The sequence below is a fragment of the Muntiacus reevesi genome, chromosome 13, assembly GCF_963930625.1.
Source record: "Muntiacus reevesi chromosome 13, mMunRee1.1, whole genome shotgun sequence".
Classification (NCBI taxonomy): domain Eukaryota; kingdom Metazoa; phylum Chordata; class Mammalia; order Artiodactyla; family Cervidae; genus Muntiacus; species Muntiacus reevesi.
This window is the reverse complement of record NC_089261.1, coordinates 65,940,185-65,960,676: the sequence shown is the minus strand read 5'-3', so window position 1 is coordinate 65,960,676 and position 20,492 is coordinate 65,940,185. Positions and strand designations below refer to the sequence as shown.

General features: G+C 47.0%; 1 protein-coding gene across 1 annotated transcript in view; it reads right to left on the bottom strand.

Moving 5' to 3' along the window:
* Window positions 1-19,774, bottom strand: part of TMEM131L (transmembrane 131 like) — a 174,461-nt gene extending 154,687 nt beyond the window's left edge. The window contains 3 exon segments of the mRNA XM_065903804.1: window positions 5,973-6,016; window positions 18,848-18,918; window positions 19,606-19,774. Of these exon segments, the coding sequence (XP_065759876.1) occupies window positions 5,973-6,016; window positions 18,848-18,918; window positions 19,606-19,729 (239 nt within the window). The 5' untranslated portion in view covers window positions 19,730-19,774.
* Between the last annotated feature and the right edge of the window lie 718 nt (window positions 19,775-20,492).

Here is a 20,492-nt window from a genome sequence, read left to right as displayed (position 1 = left end):
CTGGCTGGTCTGGAGGAGACACAGGGCCCCCTTCTCTTTCTGCACTCTCTCCAGTGCCAGAGGTCAGGGCCGCCGCCACTCTTTCGAGAACGTACTGAGGCTGTTCTGTGGTCAAATCTATTGCCCAAGTTAGCAGCTGTTCCTCTGCACAGGTTCTCTCAGAGACAGAGCATTCATTCTGTGGAGTTCCCATGTGCTGCCTCCGCTGACTTCCAGTTCACCTTGATGTCATTAATGTTGGCGCAGCAGGGTAGTAATTAAAATGAAAATCACAAAAATGTTTGAAAAATGTGTAAGGACGTACTAATGACTTTATAAATAAGGTTAAGAATAAATGGCGTTAAAATAGCAGGGCAGGGCTTCCCTGGAGGCTCAGTGGTAAAGAATCTGCCTGCCAATGCAGAAGACACAGGTTCGATCCCTGATCTGGAAAGATCCCACACGCCTGTGCTTGAGAGCCCCGGAACCACAAATACTGAAGCCTGAGCACGTTAGGGCCCATGCCCTACAGCAAGAGCAGCCGCCACAAGGCAGGCAGAGGGCAGCCCGCAGTCACGGCAACTAGAGAAACGCCCGAGCAGCAATGAAGACCTGGCACGGCCAAAAATAAATAAAATGAAAAGTCAAAATAGCAGCACAGCCCTAGTACTGGACTATCAGCCAAAGTGTAAAATAAACATCCAAGACATAAACAAAGGACTGAATAAATCAATAAGTGAGCGAGAACAGACGTATCTCCCGAACGGAGGAATTCTAAACAATTTATGTAAGTGGAGCTTATCCTACTTAATGACTTGCCTCCAAACAGTGCGGTGTGGAAAGAGGTAAGCAAAGAAGTTTCCAGTCGACAGAGCTGACAAACAGCACCTCAGCCAGGTGGTCAAGGTCAGCACCGAAGGAGTGTCACATTGACAGCCAACACCCTTGACATATGACAAGAACGGCAATTTGTACTGAGGTCTTCCTCCCCCATAACCTCAATCTAACCACGAGGAAAAACCTCAGACAACCCCAAATTGAAGGATGAACTCCTCAAAACTGCCATGGTTTCAAAAACAAGGGAACTCTGACCGACTGTCACAACGAAAAGCACCCTGAAACACGACAACTGAAAGCCACGTGGGTTCCTGGATCGGGTCCTGGGACAGAGAGCGTTAGGGGGAAACCAGGGAAACCTGAAGCAAGCGTGCAGTGTAATTCACAGTAACGTACCCACAGTGGTTTCTGAGCTGTGAGCAAGGGACCGCAGTAACATAAGGGATTTTCCAGGCAAGGATACTGGAGTGGGTTGCCATTTCCTTCTCCAGGGGATCTTCCCAACCCAGGGATTGAACCCCGGTCTCCTGCATTGCAGGCAGACACTTTACTGTCTGAGCACTAAGGAAGCCCCAACATAAGGGATTAACACTGGGGTAAACTGCGCAAAGCATAGACAGGAACTCTGTACCATCTTTACAGCTTTCCCATAAACCTACATCTCTTCTAAAGCAAAAGGCTGAATTTAAAAGTAGCAAGAGGGATTTCTCTGGTAGTCCAGTGGTTAAGACTCCATGCTTCCATGGCATGGGGACACAGGTTCCATCCCTGGTTGGGGAACCAAGATCCCTCATACTGCAAGATGCAGCCAAAAAACTTTTTTTAATTAAAAAAAAAAAAGGAGCAAGAGAATCTATGAGCTTTGAAAGCACTAAAAATCTTCATTTTTAAAAAAGTTCCAACTGCCCAGTAGAAGGTAAACGAACAGTAAGTACTTAGGTGACTGACCCATCACAGGATGTGAGACTTATAGAGAATTCATGGCGAAAACACCAGAAGCAACACTTTCAGAAAATGGACACAGAGAAGGTTTTCTGGTTGCAGCATCCAACCGTCATCATGATCTTGCCTTTACACAAAAGGAAAAAAACTCAACAACAGAAAAACCCAAGAGGCTTGGAAGTCCTGCTAAAAGGAAATCAACTAGGGATAAAGTAACAGCAAAACACTGGAATATTGGTCATTGAGAAGACCATAACATACAAATCAGGGTTGAGCCAACAGTGAGTCATGATTAAGGAGTTCTGAAATCAATTCAGCAGTGGCAGCCGGTGTTTTTTCAATGAAAGAGAATGAAACGAGCTCTGTGGGCTGACAGCTGCACGACCATGTGAATGTGCTCAACACCACAGAACCGTCCACTTCAAACTGGCTGAAGCGGTAGGTGTTAATGTATTTGCCACAGTTTTTAAAAATGGAAAAGAAAATAGAGTACACCACAGGTAGCACAGCTTAAGGGCTACTTTACAAATAAATGAGCAGGAGAACATAGTCATACACCCCCATTAACTGCCTGTGGGTAACAAATAATCACAGTGTAAAAGGGCTCTCACCGAGTTGCTGTCCCTAACTCTGACAGCCACTGGACTCAATGCCCCCTCAACCCTCACTCCAGTCATCCACGTCAGAAGAGGAAGGGCAAAATCTACTCCGTACCTTTAAGTGTGGTGGCAAACTGGGGAGAAGAAGCTAGTTCTTATTAATAAGAAAGAAGTATCCGTGAAAGCAGAAAACCAGTGCCAAGGTACAAAGGACAAGGCCCCCGAAGACACAGCCTGGCCTCCCTAGCCCACACCCTAGCTCACACTCACTCCTAGCTCACACTCACTCCTAGCCCACACCCTAGCTCACACTCACTCCCTAGCTCACACTGCCTCCTGTCTCCTCAAGTCTGAGATTCCTAGGAGGCAACCAAGCAGAGTTCCCGGCTGCCCTCCGCCAGACCTTTCCCATCACATCATCACTGTCTCCAGGCTTCTCTTCGTCTCCACAACTGAGCCAACCAAAGTTCCCCGCAGAACTTTCCACGTCCTCTGTCCCCACCGCTGCCAGCCAAGCTGGAACCATCGTCAGCACTCAGCTAGCCTTGCTCCCAGACACTCGAACAGGGTTGTGACAAACTCCAGCTTTGACCCATGTTTAAGTAATCTCAAACACGTAAAATGTTATATATACCATGAATCTAGATGTTTGCAAAAAATGTAATTTCTGACATACTGTAAATACTGGCAATTTTAATCAGACTCAAGACTTTTAAAATTACATTCAAAGAAATCTAAATACCACTGCAGTAACTTTCATCATCATCCATTTTTTAAAATACACAGATGGACTTTCCTGTATTGCTGGATATTCTCTCAAAAGGATTTTAACCTAAAATAGCTTTATGTTCAAAGCCTCTTTCAACAATACTATGGGCTCAAATTGAGATTTCAGCATTTTTAAAAAATCTTATGACCACAGGATCTAAGTGTTCATTTTTTCTTCTGAATTATCATTATAATTTTATTAGCACACAACTGATCAAACCAAGAAATTTTACAAATTTTCATAGGTAATTGAACATAATTTTATTGAAACTGCATCCTTTAATGAGATGAATAAACTGTCTTATCCCTCGATTTATGTGAATACTACTGTTAGAATGAGACAAGTTTAATTAGCACCAATTTGTTATTTTCCTTGTCCTTTTTTTTTTTAATGTAAGCACTGAGAAAGTTTGTTCACATAGATGTGAATGTAAGAACCTTTGTTACAGCACTGTCCCTACATACTCTAAACTCCCTCAGCATTTTTGCCAAAAGTCTATCATTAAAAAGAACTTGTAGGAGAAAATATTTGCAAACAAAGCACCTGACAAGGGATTAATCTCCAAAATATACAAACAGTTCATGCAGCTCAATATCAAAAAAACAAAAACCCCAATCAAAATATGGGTGAAAGATCTAAACAGACATTTCTCCAAAGAATACATACAGATGGCCAACGAACACTTGAAAATATGCTCAATATCACTAATTATTAGAGAAATGCAAATCAAAGTTACAATGAGGTATCACCTCATACCAGTCAGAATGGTCATCATCAAAAAATCTACAAACAATAAATGCTGGAGAGGGTGTGGAGAAAAGGAAACTCTCTTACACTGTTGGTGGGAATGTAAATTGGTACAGCTGTTGTGAAGAACAGTGACAGTTTTAGTTTTAAAAAACTAACAATAAAACTATCATATGACCCAGCAATCCCACTCCTGGGCATATACCCAGAGAAAACCACAATTCAGAAAGATACATGCACCCCAATAGCCACTGCAGAACTATTTACAACAGACAGGACATGGAAGCAACCTAAATGTCCATCAACAGAAGAATGGATGAAGGTGTGGTATACACACATACCATGGACTGTTACTCAGCCACAAAAAGGAACGAAACTGTGCAATCTGCAGACAGGAGGATGGACGCAGAGGCTGTCACACAGAGCAAAGGAGTCACAAAGAGGAAAACCTTGTACAGTATCGTTAACGTGGAAGCTAGAAAATTGATACAGACGAGCTTATCCGCAAAGCAGACGCAGAGACACAGATCGTACGGATAGCAGGCAAAGGGGGAGTAGGAAGAACTGGGAGACTGGGACTGACACATATATACTGCTGTGTATACAATCCGGAGGAGAACACGGAAACTGCCTCCGGTGTTCCTGCCTAGGGAACCGCGTGGACAGAGGAGCCCAGCCGGCTGCAGTCCACAGCGAGGCAGAGTCGGATTCGCCGGAAGTGACGTAGCACGCATGCGTGCATGTACAAAACCGGTAACTAATGAGGTCCAAATGCCCAGCACAGGGAACGCTACTCAATGCTCCATGGCGACCTACACGGGAAGGACGTCCAAAAAAACGGGCATATATGTACACGCTTAGCTGATCCACTTTGCTGTACAGAACACGGTGCAGCAATGTTCTCTACAGCGTTCTAACACAGCATCATAAAGCAACTAGACTCCAGTAAAAAGCAATAAAAAGAGAAAGAACTTTTGAGAGTCTAAACAACTGCAATTTGATTGGGTCCTCCTTCAGTTTTATAGAAAATGAAGACGTGAAAACCACTAGCTACAAATGACTCTGTCATCCAATCAGAGTTCAGTCATTTTCTCCGAACCAGTAACAGTATTTTAAACTGTCCCTTTGCCCACGGTGAAGCACAGAGCAAGATGAGGCCCTGGTAAAAGACATGCCTTTCTCTGGCAAAGCGGAGAAGTGAGACTGTGAGAAGAGAGGTGGAAAACGGTAAGGTGCGATCTCAGATCAGTTTCAGGACAGGACATGGATGCTGGGAAGCCAGAAGCTGATTCTCTGAAACGCACGCCCTTGCCGGTACCACTAAAAGAGTACTGAGGTCCTTCCAAGGCACCGGACATCCCAGTTTGACAACAGTGAACCACGCGAGCCCTGGGACCAAGGCATTCTCCTCAAAAAGGTAGTTTACATCTTCGATTTGCTGGCCACTTTTAACCACTCACCTCACACTTGGAAAAATAAAGCTGCATCTCGTCGCTGTGGTCTGCTCTCAGGTTGTGCCTCACCCCTTGACCCTACAGAACCACACTGGCCGTCTCCAGGCCCCTGCGCTGCCACCAGCGCCCCACCGCATGGCCCTGGCACCCTCCCTTCCTTCTGCCCACCACGTGGCTGCCCCCACGCATTCCCACACTTCAGCTCCAGCATCACCCACCTCGCTCATCTCTCCCACAGCAGCTGAATTACTGATAGTTCTTATTATAAACGTAACCATTTTGCTTTATTTACAGTAATGTCTGACTTCCCTACTGCACACAAGCAGGTCTCATTCAAAGTGTTATGTTCGGCTCACAGCACCACGATGACCCACAGGTGTGTGCAGACAGAACAGAGGGTGTACAGGCCGGAGCGTGCGAGGACGGCACGGGAGAGTGAAGCTGGGGTGGGGGATGTCTCCAGAGCTTTCCGTGCAACTTGATTTAGAACAAAACCGTATTATTAGAGTCCAGATACCCCAAATGTCAGAAAGAAAGGCTTGTCACAGGTAATATTAAACACATAAACACATATTCCAAGACGTCAGAAAGCATCCAAGGTGGGCAGGGAGACTTAGCCCAGATTTGCCCCCAACCCTTCCTTACCTCTGTTCTTGAGACTGCTCCTCTGTATCGTCTTCAGAATCACCCTATTGAGAAAAAATATGCTTTAACAGTTGTTTCAGAGAAACACACCATCTCCCAAAAAACAAAAATAAAAACTTCTTCAAATCCCACAGGGATGATGAACTTGTCTAAAACAGTGCCTGCCCCACAGCACACACTCAATAAATACTTACTGAAAAAAAGATTGACACTAAAACGGCGCCACTGACAGCCAGACCCTGCCAAGCGATCCCTTAGATGTGCACTACAAGTAAACATTCTGCCTGTTTCAAACTGCCACCAACACGGTCTCAAAGCTGGCTGGACACCACTCTTCTCTCCAAGAGCCTTTTTCTGATGTTCAAGCTTAATCACACAAGACAAAGTTTAATGGTAATTAAAATCCCCAAATATAAAAACTGTACTGAATAGCTCAGAATCCCCTATATGAACACCCAATATATGTTGACTTCAACATAAAAAAGCTGATCATGCTATAAATGGCATAAATATTGCACTGCAATCCACTGCCCAAATCTCTGAGACCTACCATGCCACACTGGGGCCAGGAGACACACACCAAGAGTGTAAAAAGAGAAGGCACTCGAAACAGAAGCAAAAGGGCAGATCCAGTTAAACGCTGCGTGGGCACGTGCGGGCACTCACGCTCTGGGTTTCTGTCCTCTCCCGAAGCCGCACCGCGGGCTGCTTCCTACCCAGCCTTCCTCCTCCTCCTGCTCCGCACCCCCATCCCCAGCCCACCGCTCTCCCGGCTGCCCTGCCTCCGGTTATCCGTCCTCCTGAGCCCAGAACTCCAAGCACTAACGCCCTCTGACTGTTAACCTGCTCCTGGAGCCACAGGGCCCAAATCCCCGTGTGTAGCCCCAACCTGTCACTCAAGCACGTTTAGATCAATGCCCACCTTCCTGTGAAACCTGAGGCTCAAACAAGGTGGGTCAGAACCCACAGGACAGCAGGACCAGCTACCTTAGTTGCAGTCCCACCACCAAACAGCTTTAGGGTCTACACACCATCTCCCCGGAAACAGCCACACCAGACTCTCGTCAGGGGCCCCTGCCAAGGGCCCAGTTACATCCAAGGGGCCATCACACCCCCTGACCCCTAGGCAAACCTGTCACCCCCAAGCAGTGGATCAGTCCCCTCAGCAGACCTGTCCTTCTCCACCCCTTCTGCCAGCAAATGAGCCCAAGCCATCAGCGCCCAGGCCTACATGACCACTGAGACAGGCTTTCCCGGCCAAGGAAGGCTGCTGCCCTTCCGGGACGTGGAGAAAAGGAAACCCTCCTCTACTGCTGGTGGGACTGTATTAGGTGTGGCATTACAGACAATATTACAGAGGTTTCTGAAAAAACTAAAAACAGAACTACCATATAGCCAGCAGTTCCACTCGAGTATATATCTGAGAAAAACAAAAACACTGATTCGAAAAAGATACATGCACCCCAATGTTCACAGCCCAAATGCCCATCACCAGATGAACGGACAAAGATGTCACACTCACACACACACACACACACACACACATGCACACGGATAAAGATGTCACACACACACGGATAAAGATGTCACACACACATACACACACCCGCGCACGTGCACACGGATAAAGATTTCACACACACACACGGACAAAGATGTCACCCACACTCACACACACACAGATAAAGATGTCACACACACACACACACGGATAAAGATGTCACACACACACACGCACACGGATAAAGATGTCACACACACACGGACAAAGATGTCACACACTCACACACACACGGATAAAGATGTCACACACACACATGGATAAAGATGTCACACACACACACATGGATAAAGATGTCACACATACACACACGCACACACGGATAAAGATTTCACACACACACGGACAAAGATGTCACTCACACTCATACACACACACACGCACACAGATAAAGATGTCACACATACACATGGACTACTACTTAGCCATAAATAATGAAAATAAGACAGAAAGACAAATTCGGTATGATATCACTTGCATAAAAAAATTACAACTAGGGAATAAAAAAAAAAATGCACTGACTTAGAGAAGAAACTAGTGGTCAGCAGGGGAGAGGGACAAGACAAGGGGAGAAGAATCACTTCAATTTATCTAATACTGACATTAGTTATGCCTCAATAAAAATAAAGTTAAAGACTGCCACTGAGTTTGCATACAAAATCAGACCGAAGGAGAAAAAATATCTATGTTAACACATACGTGGGATCTAAAACAATGGTGTAGGTGAACCAGAGCAGGGACAGAGATGAAGACATGGAACACAGACAGGTGGCCACGTGGCGGGGGGGGGGGGCTAGGAATCGGGAGATTAGGACTGACAAATACATACACTACCATGTGTAAATTCGATAGCTAGTGGGAAGCTGCTGTACACTCAGGAAGCTCGGCCTGGTGCTCTGAGATGACCTAGAGAGGTGGGAGGGTGGGAGGCTCAAGAGGGAAGGGCTGCATGAATACATATAGCTGATTCTTCACCACTGGAGACACGGGTTCAATCCCTGGATCGAGAAGATTCCCTGGAATAGGAAATGGCAAGTGGCTGCGGAGGAGCCTGGTGGGCTCCAGTCCATGGGGTTGCAGAGAGTCAGACATGACTGGGCAACTGAGGACGAAGACACACACACAGCGGATTCAGTTCACGGTACAGCAGAAACTAACCCAATACTGTAAGGCAATTATACCCCAATAAAAAAATAATAAAACTTTAACAAATAAAAAGACTGCTGCATTCAACCCATCCTGTGTGTCAGTCACTGTGAGGCCCATCTTCATCAACATCAGCATTACTTACAGACCCAGCAGTCAAGGTCACCACGTTAATCTCTGCTCAAGAACCTGGCTCCAAGTTCCTGACTGGGAATCAAGCAACCGACCCTTGACTTTGACACACTCACTCCAATGTCTATAGCCACACTTCGGCAGGGCTCTGGCTCCCATTCAAAACACTAGCATAAAACACGCCCCCTGTGACAGTGTTAATGCAGGCTCTACGTGGACAACTTCCAAGAAACAGAGGGAAAAAACAGGACGGGAAAGACCAGGGATTTCAAGAGACTTAGAGATACCAAGGGAGCATTTCATGTAAAGATGGGCACAGTAAAGGACAGAAACAGCAGGAGAGATGAAGAGGTGACAAGAATACACAGAACTCTACAAAAAAGGTCTTATGATCTAGATAATCAAAATGGTGTGGCCACTCACCTACAGCCAGACACACCAGAGTATGAAGTCAAGTGGGCCTCAGGAAGCATTACTACAAAGTTAGTGAAGGTGATGGAATTCCAGTCGAGTTATTTCAAATCCTAAAAGACGATGCTGTTAAAGTGTTGCACTCAATATGCCAGCAAATTTGGAAAGCTCGGCAGTGGCCACAGGACTGGAAAAGGTCAGTTTTCATTCCAATCCCAAAGAAAGGCAATGCCAAAGAATGCTCAAACAACCGCACAATTGCACTCATCTCACACGCTAGCAAAGTAATGCCGAAAATTCTCCAAGCCAGGCTTCAATAGTACATTGAACTTCCAGATGTCCAAGCTGGATTTAGAAAAGGCAGAGGAACCAGATATCAAACTGCCAACATCCACTGGATCATTGAAAAAGCAAGACAGTTCTTGCTTTTTGTTAGTCTACTTCTGCTTTATTGACTATGCCAAAGCCACTGACTGTGTGGATCACAACAAACTGGAAAATTCTTAAAGAGACTGGGAATACCAGACCATCTGACCTGCCTCCTGAGAAAAGTGTATGCAGGTCAAGTAGCAACAGTTAGAACTGGACAAGGAACAGACTGGTTCCAAATCAGGAAAGGAGTACGTCAAGGCTGCATAATGTCACTCTGCTTATTTAACTTATATGCAGAGTACATCACGCAAAATGCCAGGCTGGATGAAGCATAAGTCAGAATGAAGATTGCCGGGAGAAATATCAATAACCTCAGATATGCAGATGACACCACCCTTATGGAAGAAAGTGAAGAAGAATTAAAAAATCTCTTGATGAAAGTGAAAGAGGAAAGTGAAAAAGTTGGCTTAAAACCCAGCATTCGGAAAATTAAGATCATGGCATCCAGTTCCATCACTTCATGGCAAATAGATGGGGAAACAATGGAAACAATGACAGACTTTATTTTGGGGGGGCTCCAAAATCACTGCAGATGGTGACAGCAGCCATGAGATTAAAGGATGCTTGCTCCTTGGAAGAAAAGTTATGATCAAACTAGACACCATATTAAAAAGCAGAGACATCACTATGCCAACAAAGGTCCATCTAGTCTCAAAGCTATGGTTTTTCCAGTGGTCATGTACGGATGTGAGAGTTGGACTATAAGGAAAGCTGAGCACAGAAGAATTGATGCTTTTGAACTGTGGTGCTGAAGAAGACTCATGAGAGTCCCTTGGACTGCAAGGAGATCCAACCAGTCTATCCTAAAGGAAATCAGTCCTGAGTGTTCATTGGAAGGACTGATGTTAAAGTTGAAACTCCAGTACTTTAGCCACCTAATGAGAAGAACTGACTCACTAGAAAAGACCCTGATGCTGGGAAAGACTGAAGACAGGAGGAGAAGGGGATGACAGAGGATAAGATGGTTGGATGGCTCACCGAGTCAATGGACATGAGTTTGAGTAAACTCCGGGAGCTGGTGATGGACAGGGAGGCCTGGCGTGCTGCAGTCCATGGGGTCGCAAAGAGCATGACCGAGCAACTGAACTGACATGTCCATCCCAAGCTCCCTAACTACCCCTTCCCCTCATCCTTCCCCCTGGCAACCATAAGTTCATTCCTTAAGTCTGTGAATCCCTGTATTGTAAATAAGTTAATTTTATCATTTCTTTTTAGATTCCACATATAAACGATATCACAATGGTATTTCTTCTCTATCGTCACTCGATGGCAATTTCTAGGTCCGTCCATGTTGCTGCACATGGCATCGTTTCACTCCTTTTAATGCTGAGTAACAGGACACCGCATACATGTAGCACATCTTCCAGATCCATTGCTCGGCTGAAGGACACCGAGGCTGCGCCCAGGTCTTGGCTATTGTAAACAGAGCTCCAAGGAGCACTGGGGAGCACGTATCCTTTCAGATCATGTCTTTCTCTTGATACTCGCCCAGGAGTGGGACTGCAGAGTCAGATGCCTACTCTGACCTCTTAAATTAAAACTGTGATTCCTCTTGTCCAAATCTTCCTCCAGTCTGCCACCACATCATCACTACAATTTTTTCTACTTCTCATTTCTCATCCATGCGCCTCCAGTAAACGGGCAGCTCAGTGCTGTTCCTTCCTTGTTCCCCATGACGGCCCAGCACCTCAAACCGTGCTCAGCCCACAGTACGCGTGCCATGAATGTCTGCAGGCCTAAGCACAGTCTGTTTCCTAAATACTAGTGAGAACTGCCCCATACCCGGCAGAACGCTATTATCAAAAAGACAAAAGAGCACACAGGTTGGAGAAGAGGCGGAGAAAAGGGGACCCTCGAGCACTGCTGTGGACTGTGTCGGGCTGCGGCCACGATGGAAAACAGTACGCAGGTTCCGCAAAGAGCTAAACGCAGAATACCATACGATCCAGCAATTGCACGTCTGAGTGCTCACCCAAGGAAACTAAAACACTAACCTGAAAAGATATATGTATATGTGCATCTAAGTTCACTGCAGCATTATTTACAGTAGCCAACACAAAGACACAACCTAAGTTGTAATCTAAGTGTTCATGGATAGATGGATGGATAAACAACATGTGGTATGTATATACACTGGAATATTACTTAGCTATATAAAAAATGAAATCTTGCCATTTGTAACAATATGAACAGACTTTGAGGGCATTATACAAGGAGAAATAAGTCAAAGAAAGACCAGATACCGTATGATCTCACTTATTTGTGGAATCTTTAACAAAACAAAACAAAAAACAGAACACCAAGTTCACAGATACAAGGAATAGATTGGTGGTTCCCAGGGGCAGGGGGATGGGGGTTGGGCAAAATGAATGAAGGATGTCAAAAGATACAGACTTCATTTATAAAATGAGTAATTTGTCACAGGGATATAAAGTACAGCCTGGTGACCACAGTAAATAATATTGTACAGCATATTTGAAATTTGCTGACAGTAAATCTTAAAAGTTCCCATCACAAGAAAAAAATTTCTGTTACTATGTAGGGTAGTAAATCTTAACTAGACTTATTGGGCCTCCCCTGATGGTCCAGTGGTTAGGACTCCAGGCTTCCCATACAGGGGGCGTGGGTTCAATCCCTGGTTGGTGAACTAAGATCCATATGGCACGGCCAAAAACTAAAAAATAAATAAAAATTAACTAGACTGACTGTGGTGATCATTTTTCAGTATCTCCAAATATAGAATCATTATGGTGTAAACCTAAAACTCATGGAACATTCTATGTCAATTATACCTCAATAAAATTTTTTTCCAATTAAAAAATGTTAATAGGAGTAGATATAACTATTTTTTAAAACTCAATTAAGAAAAATTTTAAAATTTGAAACTGAACATCCAATTATTTCTCACAGACAGAGACACTTTCATCACCACCACTGTATTTTTCTGGTCAGACCATGCTAAAGCTCATACAGGAGCAAGGGGGCCAAAAACCCAATCTCATGCTGACCATCTCCGCGGTTCAAATTCCACGACTGCTGCGCGCTTATCACCTTGGACAAGTTACTTACCCACTACGTGTTCTCAATTTCCTCATCTGAAATCAGCTCTCAACACTTCATGGCTTTTGGAGTCTTAGCATGAGCTAGCATTCGAGGGTGTTATAGAATGCACAAGACTAGAGATCTCTTCAAAAAAATTTGAAGAGATACCAAGGGAACATTTCACACAAAGATGAGCTCAATAAAAGACAAATGGTATGGATGTAACAGAAGCAGAAGATATTAAGAAGTGGTAAGAATACACAGAAGAACCACACAAAAAAGATCTTCACGACCCAGATAATCACAGTGGTGTGATCACTCACCTGGAGCCAGACATCTTGGAGTGCAAAGTCAAGTGGACCTTGGAAAGCATCACTACAAACAAAGCTAGAGGAGGTGATGGAATTCCAGTTGAGCTATTTCAGATCCTGAAAGATGATGCTGTGAAAGTGCTGCACTCAATATGCCAGCAAATTTGGAAAACTCAGCAGTGGCCACAGAACTGGAAAAGATCAGTTTTCATCCCAATCTCAAAGAAAGGCTCAAACTACTGCACAATGGCACTCATCTCACAGGCTAGCAAAGTAAAGCTCAAAATTCTCCAAGCCAGGCTTCAATACTACGTGAAACCGAGAACTTCCAGATATTCAAGCTGGTTTTAGAAAAGGCAGAAGAACCAGAGATCAAATTGCCAACATCCACTGGATCATAGTAAAAGCAAGAGAGTTCCAGAAAAACACCTACTTCTGCTTTATTAATTACACCAAAGCCTTTGACTGTGTGGATCACAACAAACTGTGGAAAATTCTTAGAGAGATGAGAATACCAGACCACCTTACCTGCCTCCTGAGAAATCTATGCAGGTCAGGAAGCAACAGTTAGAACCGGACTTGGAACAACGGACTGGTTCCAAATTGGGAAAGGAATACAGCAAGGCTGTATATTGTCATCCTGCTTATTTAACTCATATGCAGAGTACATCATGTGAAATGCCAGGCTGGATGAAGCACAAACTAGAATCAAGATGGCTGGGAAAAATATCAATAACCTCAGATATGCAGATGATACCACCCTTATGGCAGAAAGCGTAGAAGAACTAAAGAGCTTCTTAATGAAAGTGAAAGAGGAGAGTAAAAAAGCTTGCTTAAAACTCAACATTCAAAAAACCAAGATCATAGCATCCGGTTCCATCACTTCATGGCAAACAGATGGGGAAGCAATGACAGACTTTATTTTCTCGGACTCCAAAATCACTGTAGATAGTGACAGCAGCCATGAAATTAAAAGATGCTTGCCCCTTGGAAAAAAAGCTATGACAAACCTAGACAGCATATTAAAAAGCAGAGACATTACTTTGCCGACAAAGACCTGTCTAGTCAAAGCTATGGTTTTTCCAGTAGTCATGTATGGATGTGAGAGTTGGACCATGAAGAAAGCTGAGCACCGAAGAACTGATGGTTTTGAACTGTGGTTTTGGAGAAGACTCTTGAGAGTCCCTTGGGCTGCAAGGAGATCAAACCAGTCAATCCTACAGGAAATCAGTCCTGAATATTCATTGGAAGGACTGATGCTGAAGCTGAAACTCCAGCACTTTGGCCACCTGATGCAAAAGAACTGACACATTAGAAAAGACCCTGATGCTGGGAAAGATTGAAGGCAGGAGGAGAAGGGGACGACAGAGGATGAGGTGGTTGGATGGCATCACCGACTCAATGGACATGAGTTTGAGTAGGCTCCAGGAGTTGGTGATGGACAGGGAAGCCTGGTGTGCTGCAGTCCATGGGGCCACAAAGAGTTGGACACAACTGAGTGACTGAACTGAACACTCGAGGGTTTTTAAACAATGCCAGCAGTATTCATCCCATGTTAGTATTTTTTGACATTAACAGTGGAATCTGATGCAACCAAATATAAACCTCTATGACAAAAAGCTTTCCAAATACGAGGTGGTGCTTCCTGGCCTGGAGCAAGAGGCTATTTCCTTAGTACCTGAGATACTCACTCTGTCATTTCCTGTTTCACTTTCCACCGATTTCCGTTATCTACACGCTCAGGCTCAGGAGGGTAAAATAAACTAGCTGTGGGATTTTTAAAGGCAGAAAAGTTTCTTATTCAACACTTTACTATCTGAACCCAGGTCAGCTGTTTGCTAGATGGACCAACCAGGCCAGAAGAACGTGGCCTCCCCATCCCATTCCATCCCAAGCCATCCCAGACCAACACGCTTCTGGACCAGGTAGCAGCTGATCCTTCCCAGCAGTCATGTTCACGGCTCAGACCCTTAGGAGTGAGGCTCTCACCCCAGCAAAGTCGGAAGAAACTAATAAATTCTAGACTGCCCTTCTTGCCCCTAGAACTAATATAGAAATGTGATTAATAATAATAAGAACTCAAGGCGTAAGATAGGCCATCGGCATCTTTGAGAAAGACTAGCCTCCTAAACAGGGAACTAGACAAGACACGGACCACTCTCCTCTCTCAGCAGGAAGAAGCCCCGAATGCCTTCTGCAGACACAACATCGGCGCCACAACGGGGCCACCAGGTGTAGGGGAGCCCAATCAGGGCAACAAGGCACACACGAGACCAAGAAAATCCATACACTCAAAGAGGGAAGAGAAACGGAGACAGTGCCAACGCCAAGGCAGGGGTCAGAAGGACTGGTCCTGGATAAGCCGCAAGGCAATAAGATTCGTGCTTTCATTCAACAGACCCATGTCAGGCCTGGCTAGCCAAGGGGCACGAGTGTCCCCGAGGACTGAGAGGCCATGGACAAGGTCGGATTACAAAAGGCCTCAGGCCCAGAGGAGGTCAAACGGTTCACAGGGAATCCCAGAAGCTTCTGATCTTGGAGTAAGAGTAAGAAGGTGCACAAAGCAGTGTCTTGCACACACGCAACTACTTCTTGACAATAAAATATCTGACGAAAGCATCTGCTTGGGAGTTGGCATGGTGAAAGCCTGGATGAAGCATAATCAGGGGAGAGGGAAAATTCTGTAAATCTAATCGTAAAATAACGTGTTTTCTCCTTCCCTCTTGTTATCAACACAGATCAAGTTTTACTGTCCTTAGACCAAAATATTTTATAAAACAAAACAGTATATAACAAAAAGATATGAATACTATAACTTATCTATGCAACTGCTGGACACATAAAAAGTGTGAGTTGCTCAGGTGTGTCTGACTCTTCGACCCATGGACTGTAACCTGCCAGGCTTCTCTGTCCACGGGATTCTCCAGGCAAGAATACTGGAGTGGATTGCCAGTCCCTTCTAGGGGATCTGCCCAAACCAGGGATGGAACCCAGGTCTCGTGCACTGCAAGCAGACTCTTGCAATAGTCTGAGCCGCTATGCAATTGCTGGGCACATACTACTATTCAGTTATCTGCACTGGCTCAGCCCCTTCAAAGCAGGAAAGCTGTTCCACACTCTCCAGTGACTAAATATAGGGGTCAGATGAGAATACTGCCAAAATAATACGAAACCTGTATCAAGCACTCACTAAGTTCAAGGCACTTAAGCGGCACAAAATCCTGAGATCAGCACCACGATTAACCCCGTTTTGAGGATGAAGAAACAGAGGACAGAGAGGTGGCAAAGGATGGAGCTCTGAGTCAAATTCTAAAGTTTGGTAGTTTGTAACAACTCAACTGTATCTGTTTTTACCAATGATGCACTATTCAAGTTCTTGGTCCCTTAAGAGAGCCATTAGAAAAAGAAAAAAAGAAAAAAGGCCCAATGGACAAAAAACATTTCCAAAAGAGATAACTGTATAAATAACAAGTGTTGGCCAGTGTTAGTATAACACCACATCTTCGGACACTCCTATTTTACCAATCACTGACAAATCTTAGCTTCCGAAGCCATCTTTAAGTCTTCCTGAGAGCAAGCCAACTTACAAATTCATTAAGCAGAAAACCTTCAAATTTAAATAACACCTATAAATAGCCTACTTTGAACAGACTCCAAAACACGAGGGAACTTTTTCTGAAAAAATTCAAACTACTTTGAAAAGAATTCCCTAAAAATAACTCTCTTTAGAATTCTCTGCAGTTTACACTTATACTCACAAACACACACACACGTGCCATTTAGATAGATATGCAGCTTAGATAGATAAATATAAATAGACCCATACCTCTCCTTACCCCTACCCAGGTATATGCACGGTAAAAACAATTTCAAAAAAATACACATATACACGGAGATGAAGTATTTAGAAAATGATTTTGAACATCAGTTTCACTTTCATTACAGTTGATTAAAATAGCTTAGGTATAAACGCTTCTATAGTGAACATTCCAGAGACACAGCTTCTAAAATTCTAACAAATTTTTTAACCAAAACAAACTATATTATACATATAAACAAAATCAGAAATTAAGAATTAAATAAAATCACTTTTGAGCCTATAAATAAAATCATTCATCATCTCAGAGACTGACATTTCCACCTCTGAGGACAGTGACTGAGCCTTCAACTACTGCTGTAACAAATGAAAGTCTGTAATTTACTTTCCTTTCAGTCTGGGTTGGCTTTCAACACTAACCAGTTAAGAGGTAGAGGGTACAATTGAGTAAAAATGCAAATGTGTATAGATATACACCAGTGCTTCTCAACCCAGGCAATTCTGCTCCCGAGAGACATTTGGCAATGTCTGGAGACATTTTTAGCTGTCACAAATGGGGAGGGGGGGACGACAAGGGGGAGAGAAGAGCCACTGGCATCTAGCGGATAGGGGCAGATGCTGTAACTGCGTGAAAGCAGGACAGCCCCACAATAAAGAATTCTCCAGCCCCGAATGTTACTAACACCTCTGTTGAAAACTCTGATATACACAAATATGACCATACTTTATTTGCTAAAAGTAAATATGTCAAATGTTAAGTATGGTTCTTTCATCAGGAACGGAATGATTCTTATTTTGTTCTCTTTATCTCATTGCATTTTTAAACACTACACATTTGCCATTTACAATGGGGGGGGTGGGCAGGGATCCATTTAGGAATAAACTTTTAAGAGAAGGACAAACTGATCCCCATCCCAACAGGACTTTTTCTCCAAGGACTGGTGTTATTCAGCACCCTGGCCTTCAGCGAAGGGTCAGGAAATTTTTCCTCTAAAAAATTACCTCTCCAGCTTGAAGCTGTTATTCATTAGCCCTGTATTAAAACGAATATTCCAAATATCTAGCAGCACTCCGAAATGTAAAACTGCACAGCCTCACCAGTCCATTTCCAGCTACACACCCTGTTTTCTAAACAGCCACAAGAGACAACATAGAATTAAGTGCTACCACCAATGAAGAAAGTAATGAACATCCTCAAAATTACCACACACAAACTATTCCCTGAGGATTCAAACCACTCCCCCACCTACCCAAAACACGCATCTCCCATGCTGTGCATGCAAACTGTCGCTGCTCAAAGACAGTCAACAATATTATACTTAAAGGTGTGTATCTGCAATCAATGAAAATTTCTCCTAAAGTTAAAAAACCTTAAACACAAAAGCTTTGCAGTACTCTATGGCAGTGGTAAACCCTGGATGATGCCAAATGTCCCACCAATCTTCATCAACGATTTTTCCACGTGCCATCATTATATCGCATGGGGTGGGGTGGGGGCCTTAAATTCGAGTTCTTAACAAGAGGCTGTATTTTAACACAAATTAAAGGCACTTGGAAAAGATCCAAGCTCACAATCCTTTAAAGTCCCATCTTCATCCAAACAAAGATACTTAAGGCCAATGGCAAGGACCACTCAGCAACATTTCCGAAAGCACCGCCGCACCTTCCGGTGGTCCTCAGGCACACAGCACGGCTCGCCCAGAGATCAGGGCACGGGCCCCTCGCCCACCCTGGACCACAGGCGGCCGAGGGGCCCGCCCCGTCCCTGGGCACCGGCGCCGCGGGCCGCGGCCCTGCTGAGGTGGCCTCGGCTCCCACCTCCTGAACTTGGGGCCGGCGTGACTCACGCCCTGTCACATGGCGCGGGAGGCGGCCGCGCAGGCCACCGTGGCCAGGTGTTCAGGCTCGGCCCGACCGTTTATTTGTCTTGCAAAGTGGCCCGAGCGCCGGAGCCGCGGGGGGGCCGCGGCCTCGGAGCCTCCCCCGCCCCCCCCAGCCGCCCTGTCACCTCGGCCGTCCTCACCTGAGTGGGCAGCAGGAGTTCCCCTTCCTCCGCCTGCCACAGCTCCACCACGTTCGGCATGGGCTCGATCGCTGCACCAACACCAAAAAACACACGGCGTTTTTAATGCACGGAAAAGAAACGCTTCCTGTTTCCCGATCCTCTCCTCCGTGCACCCGCCTCACCAAAACAAGCCTCCCTTCCCCTCCAGAAGCGGAGGCCACCCGAGGAGCCAGCCGCGGATCAGAACACAATGCACCCGGTGCGAGCCGGCAGCCCCTCGGACTGTGAGGCGACGGCGTGCGGGCTCGCGGGCTCTCGCGCTGGGGGGAAGGCAGGCCACCCCGCGGGACCCCGCGCTCCGCATCCCGCAGCAGCTGCGGCGGGCGAGTGCGGGACGCGGCCCTGGCGGCCGGGCTCGGGGAACAAAGCTGCAGGAAACCGGGCCGCGGCGGGGCCCCAGCGCGCGCCACACAAAGCGGGGGCTGCGCCCGGGGCGCTCGGGGCCCGCGCACAAAGGCGCCGGGGCGCGCGCGGCTAGCGGTCCGCGCCGCGGTCCCCGAGCCCCGCGACTGCCCAGCTTTCGGGTGGCCGGAGGCGCGGGGGCGCGGGAGCGGACGCCGCGGGGAGCGGAGGGCACCAGCCCGGAATTGCCGCCGCTCTCCTTCCCCCTTTCCCGTTCCTCCCCTCGCCCTCTTACAGATCTCAGCGGTTCCCCCAAAAGAAAGAGAGGGGGGGCGGGGTGGAGCGGGGAGCCCGCGGAGCGGCGGCAGGCTGACCTTGTCCCTGAGCCCCTCCCGGGCGGCCGCAGGGCAGGAGGACGTGGAAGACGCCCAGCAGGAGGTTCACGGCCGCGGCGGTGCGGCGGTGGCAGCCGGGCTGCGGGCGTCGGGGCCCCGCCATGCTGCTGCTCGCGCTCCTCTCGGCTGCTCGCCGCGCTCGCCGCCCGCTCGCTGGCGCCCCGGCCGCCTCGCCCGGGCCCGCCCCCGCGCCGCCCGCCCGCCCCGCCCCGCGCCGCCGCGCCGCCGCGCCGCCCCCGCCCCCGCCGCCGCCGCCGCAGCTGCTGCCCGCCCGCCTCGGGCGCGCCGCTCGCTCCGCGCGTGTGCGCCACAGATAGGGAGGGACGGAACGCCGAGGGGCGCGGGGAACGTGGACAATGCGAACGCCGCGGCCGCCGCCCCGCCCCGCGCGGAGCGCACGGCCGCGGGCCCGGCGCGAGGCCCCGAGGCGGGGGCGCCGGGCGTTTTCCGCGACCGTGACAGGGGCGCTGAGAGCCGGCGGGAGGGCTCCCGGGCCACCGTCGCCAGGAACTTTGGGGTGGTTTCCGCTTGGTTTGAGCACGCGGGCCACGATCGCCTTATGACCCACCGGGACGCCCGGTGGTGGTGGGTGGTGGGATGCGGTGGTGGGTGGTGGGATGCGGAGTCGCCCAGTCGCCTGGGCAGGATATTAGTGGAAATAATGCACTGCTTGTCGGGAAAGGCGAGTGCAGCCACATGGCTACTGCCAGTCTGCAGCGAGGGTATCCGGTGGCTGCGAAGTCTGTAATTTAGCATAAGAAGAGCTCCCCCAAGACCCGAGCGGCTGACCTCAGCGCCGCGTGGCGGGGGCGCACCCGGCACCCTCCGTGGAGACTTTCCAGTTGTGACAGGTGGGGAAGCCTCTT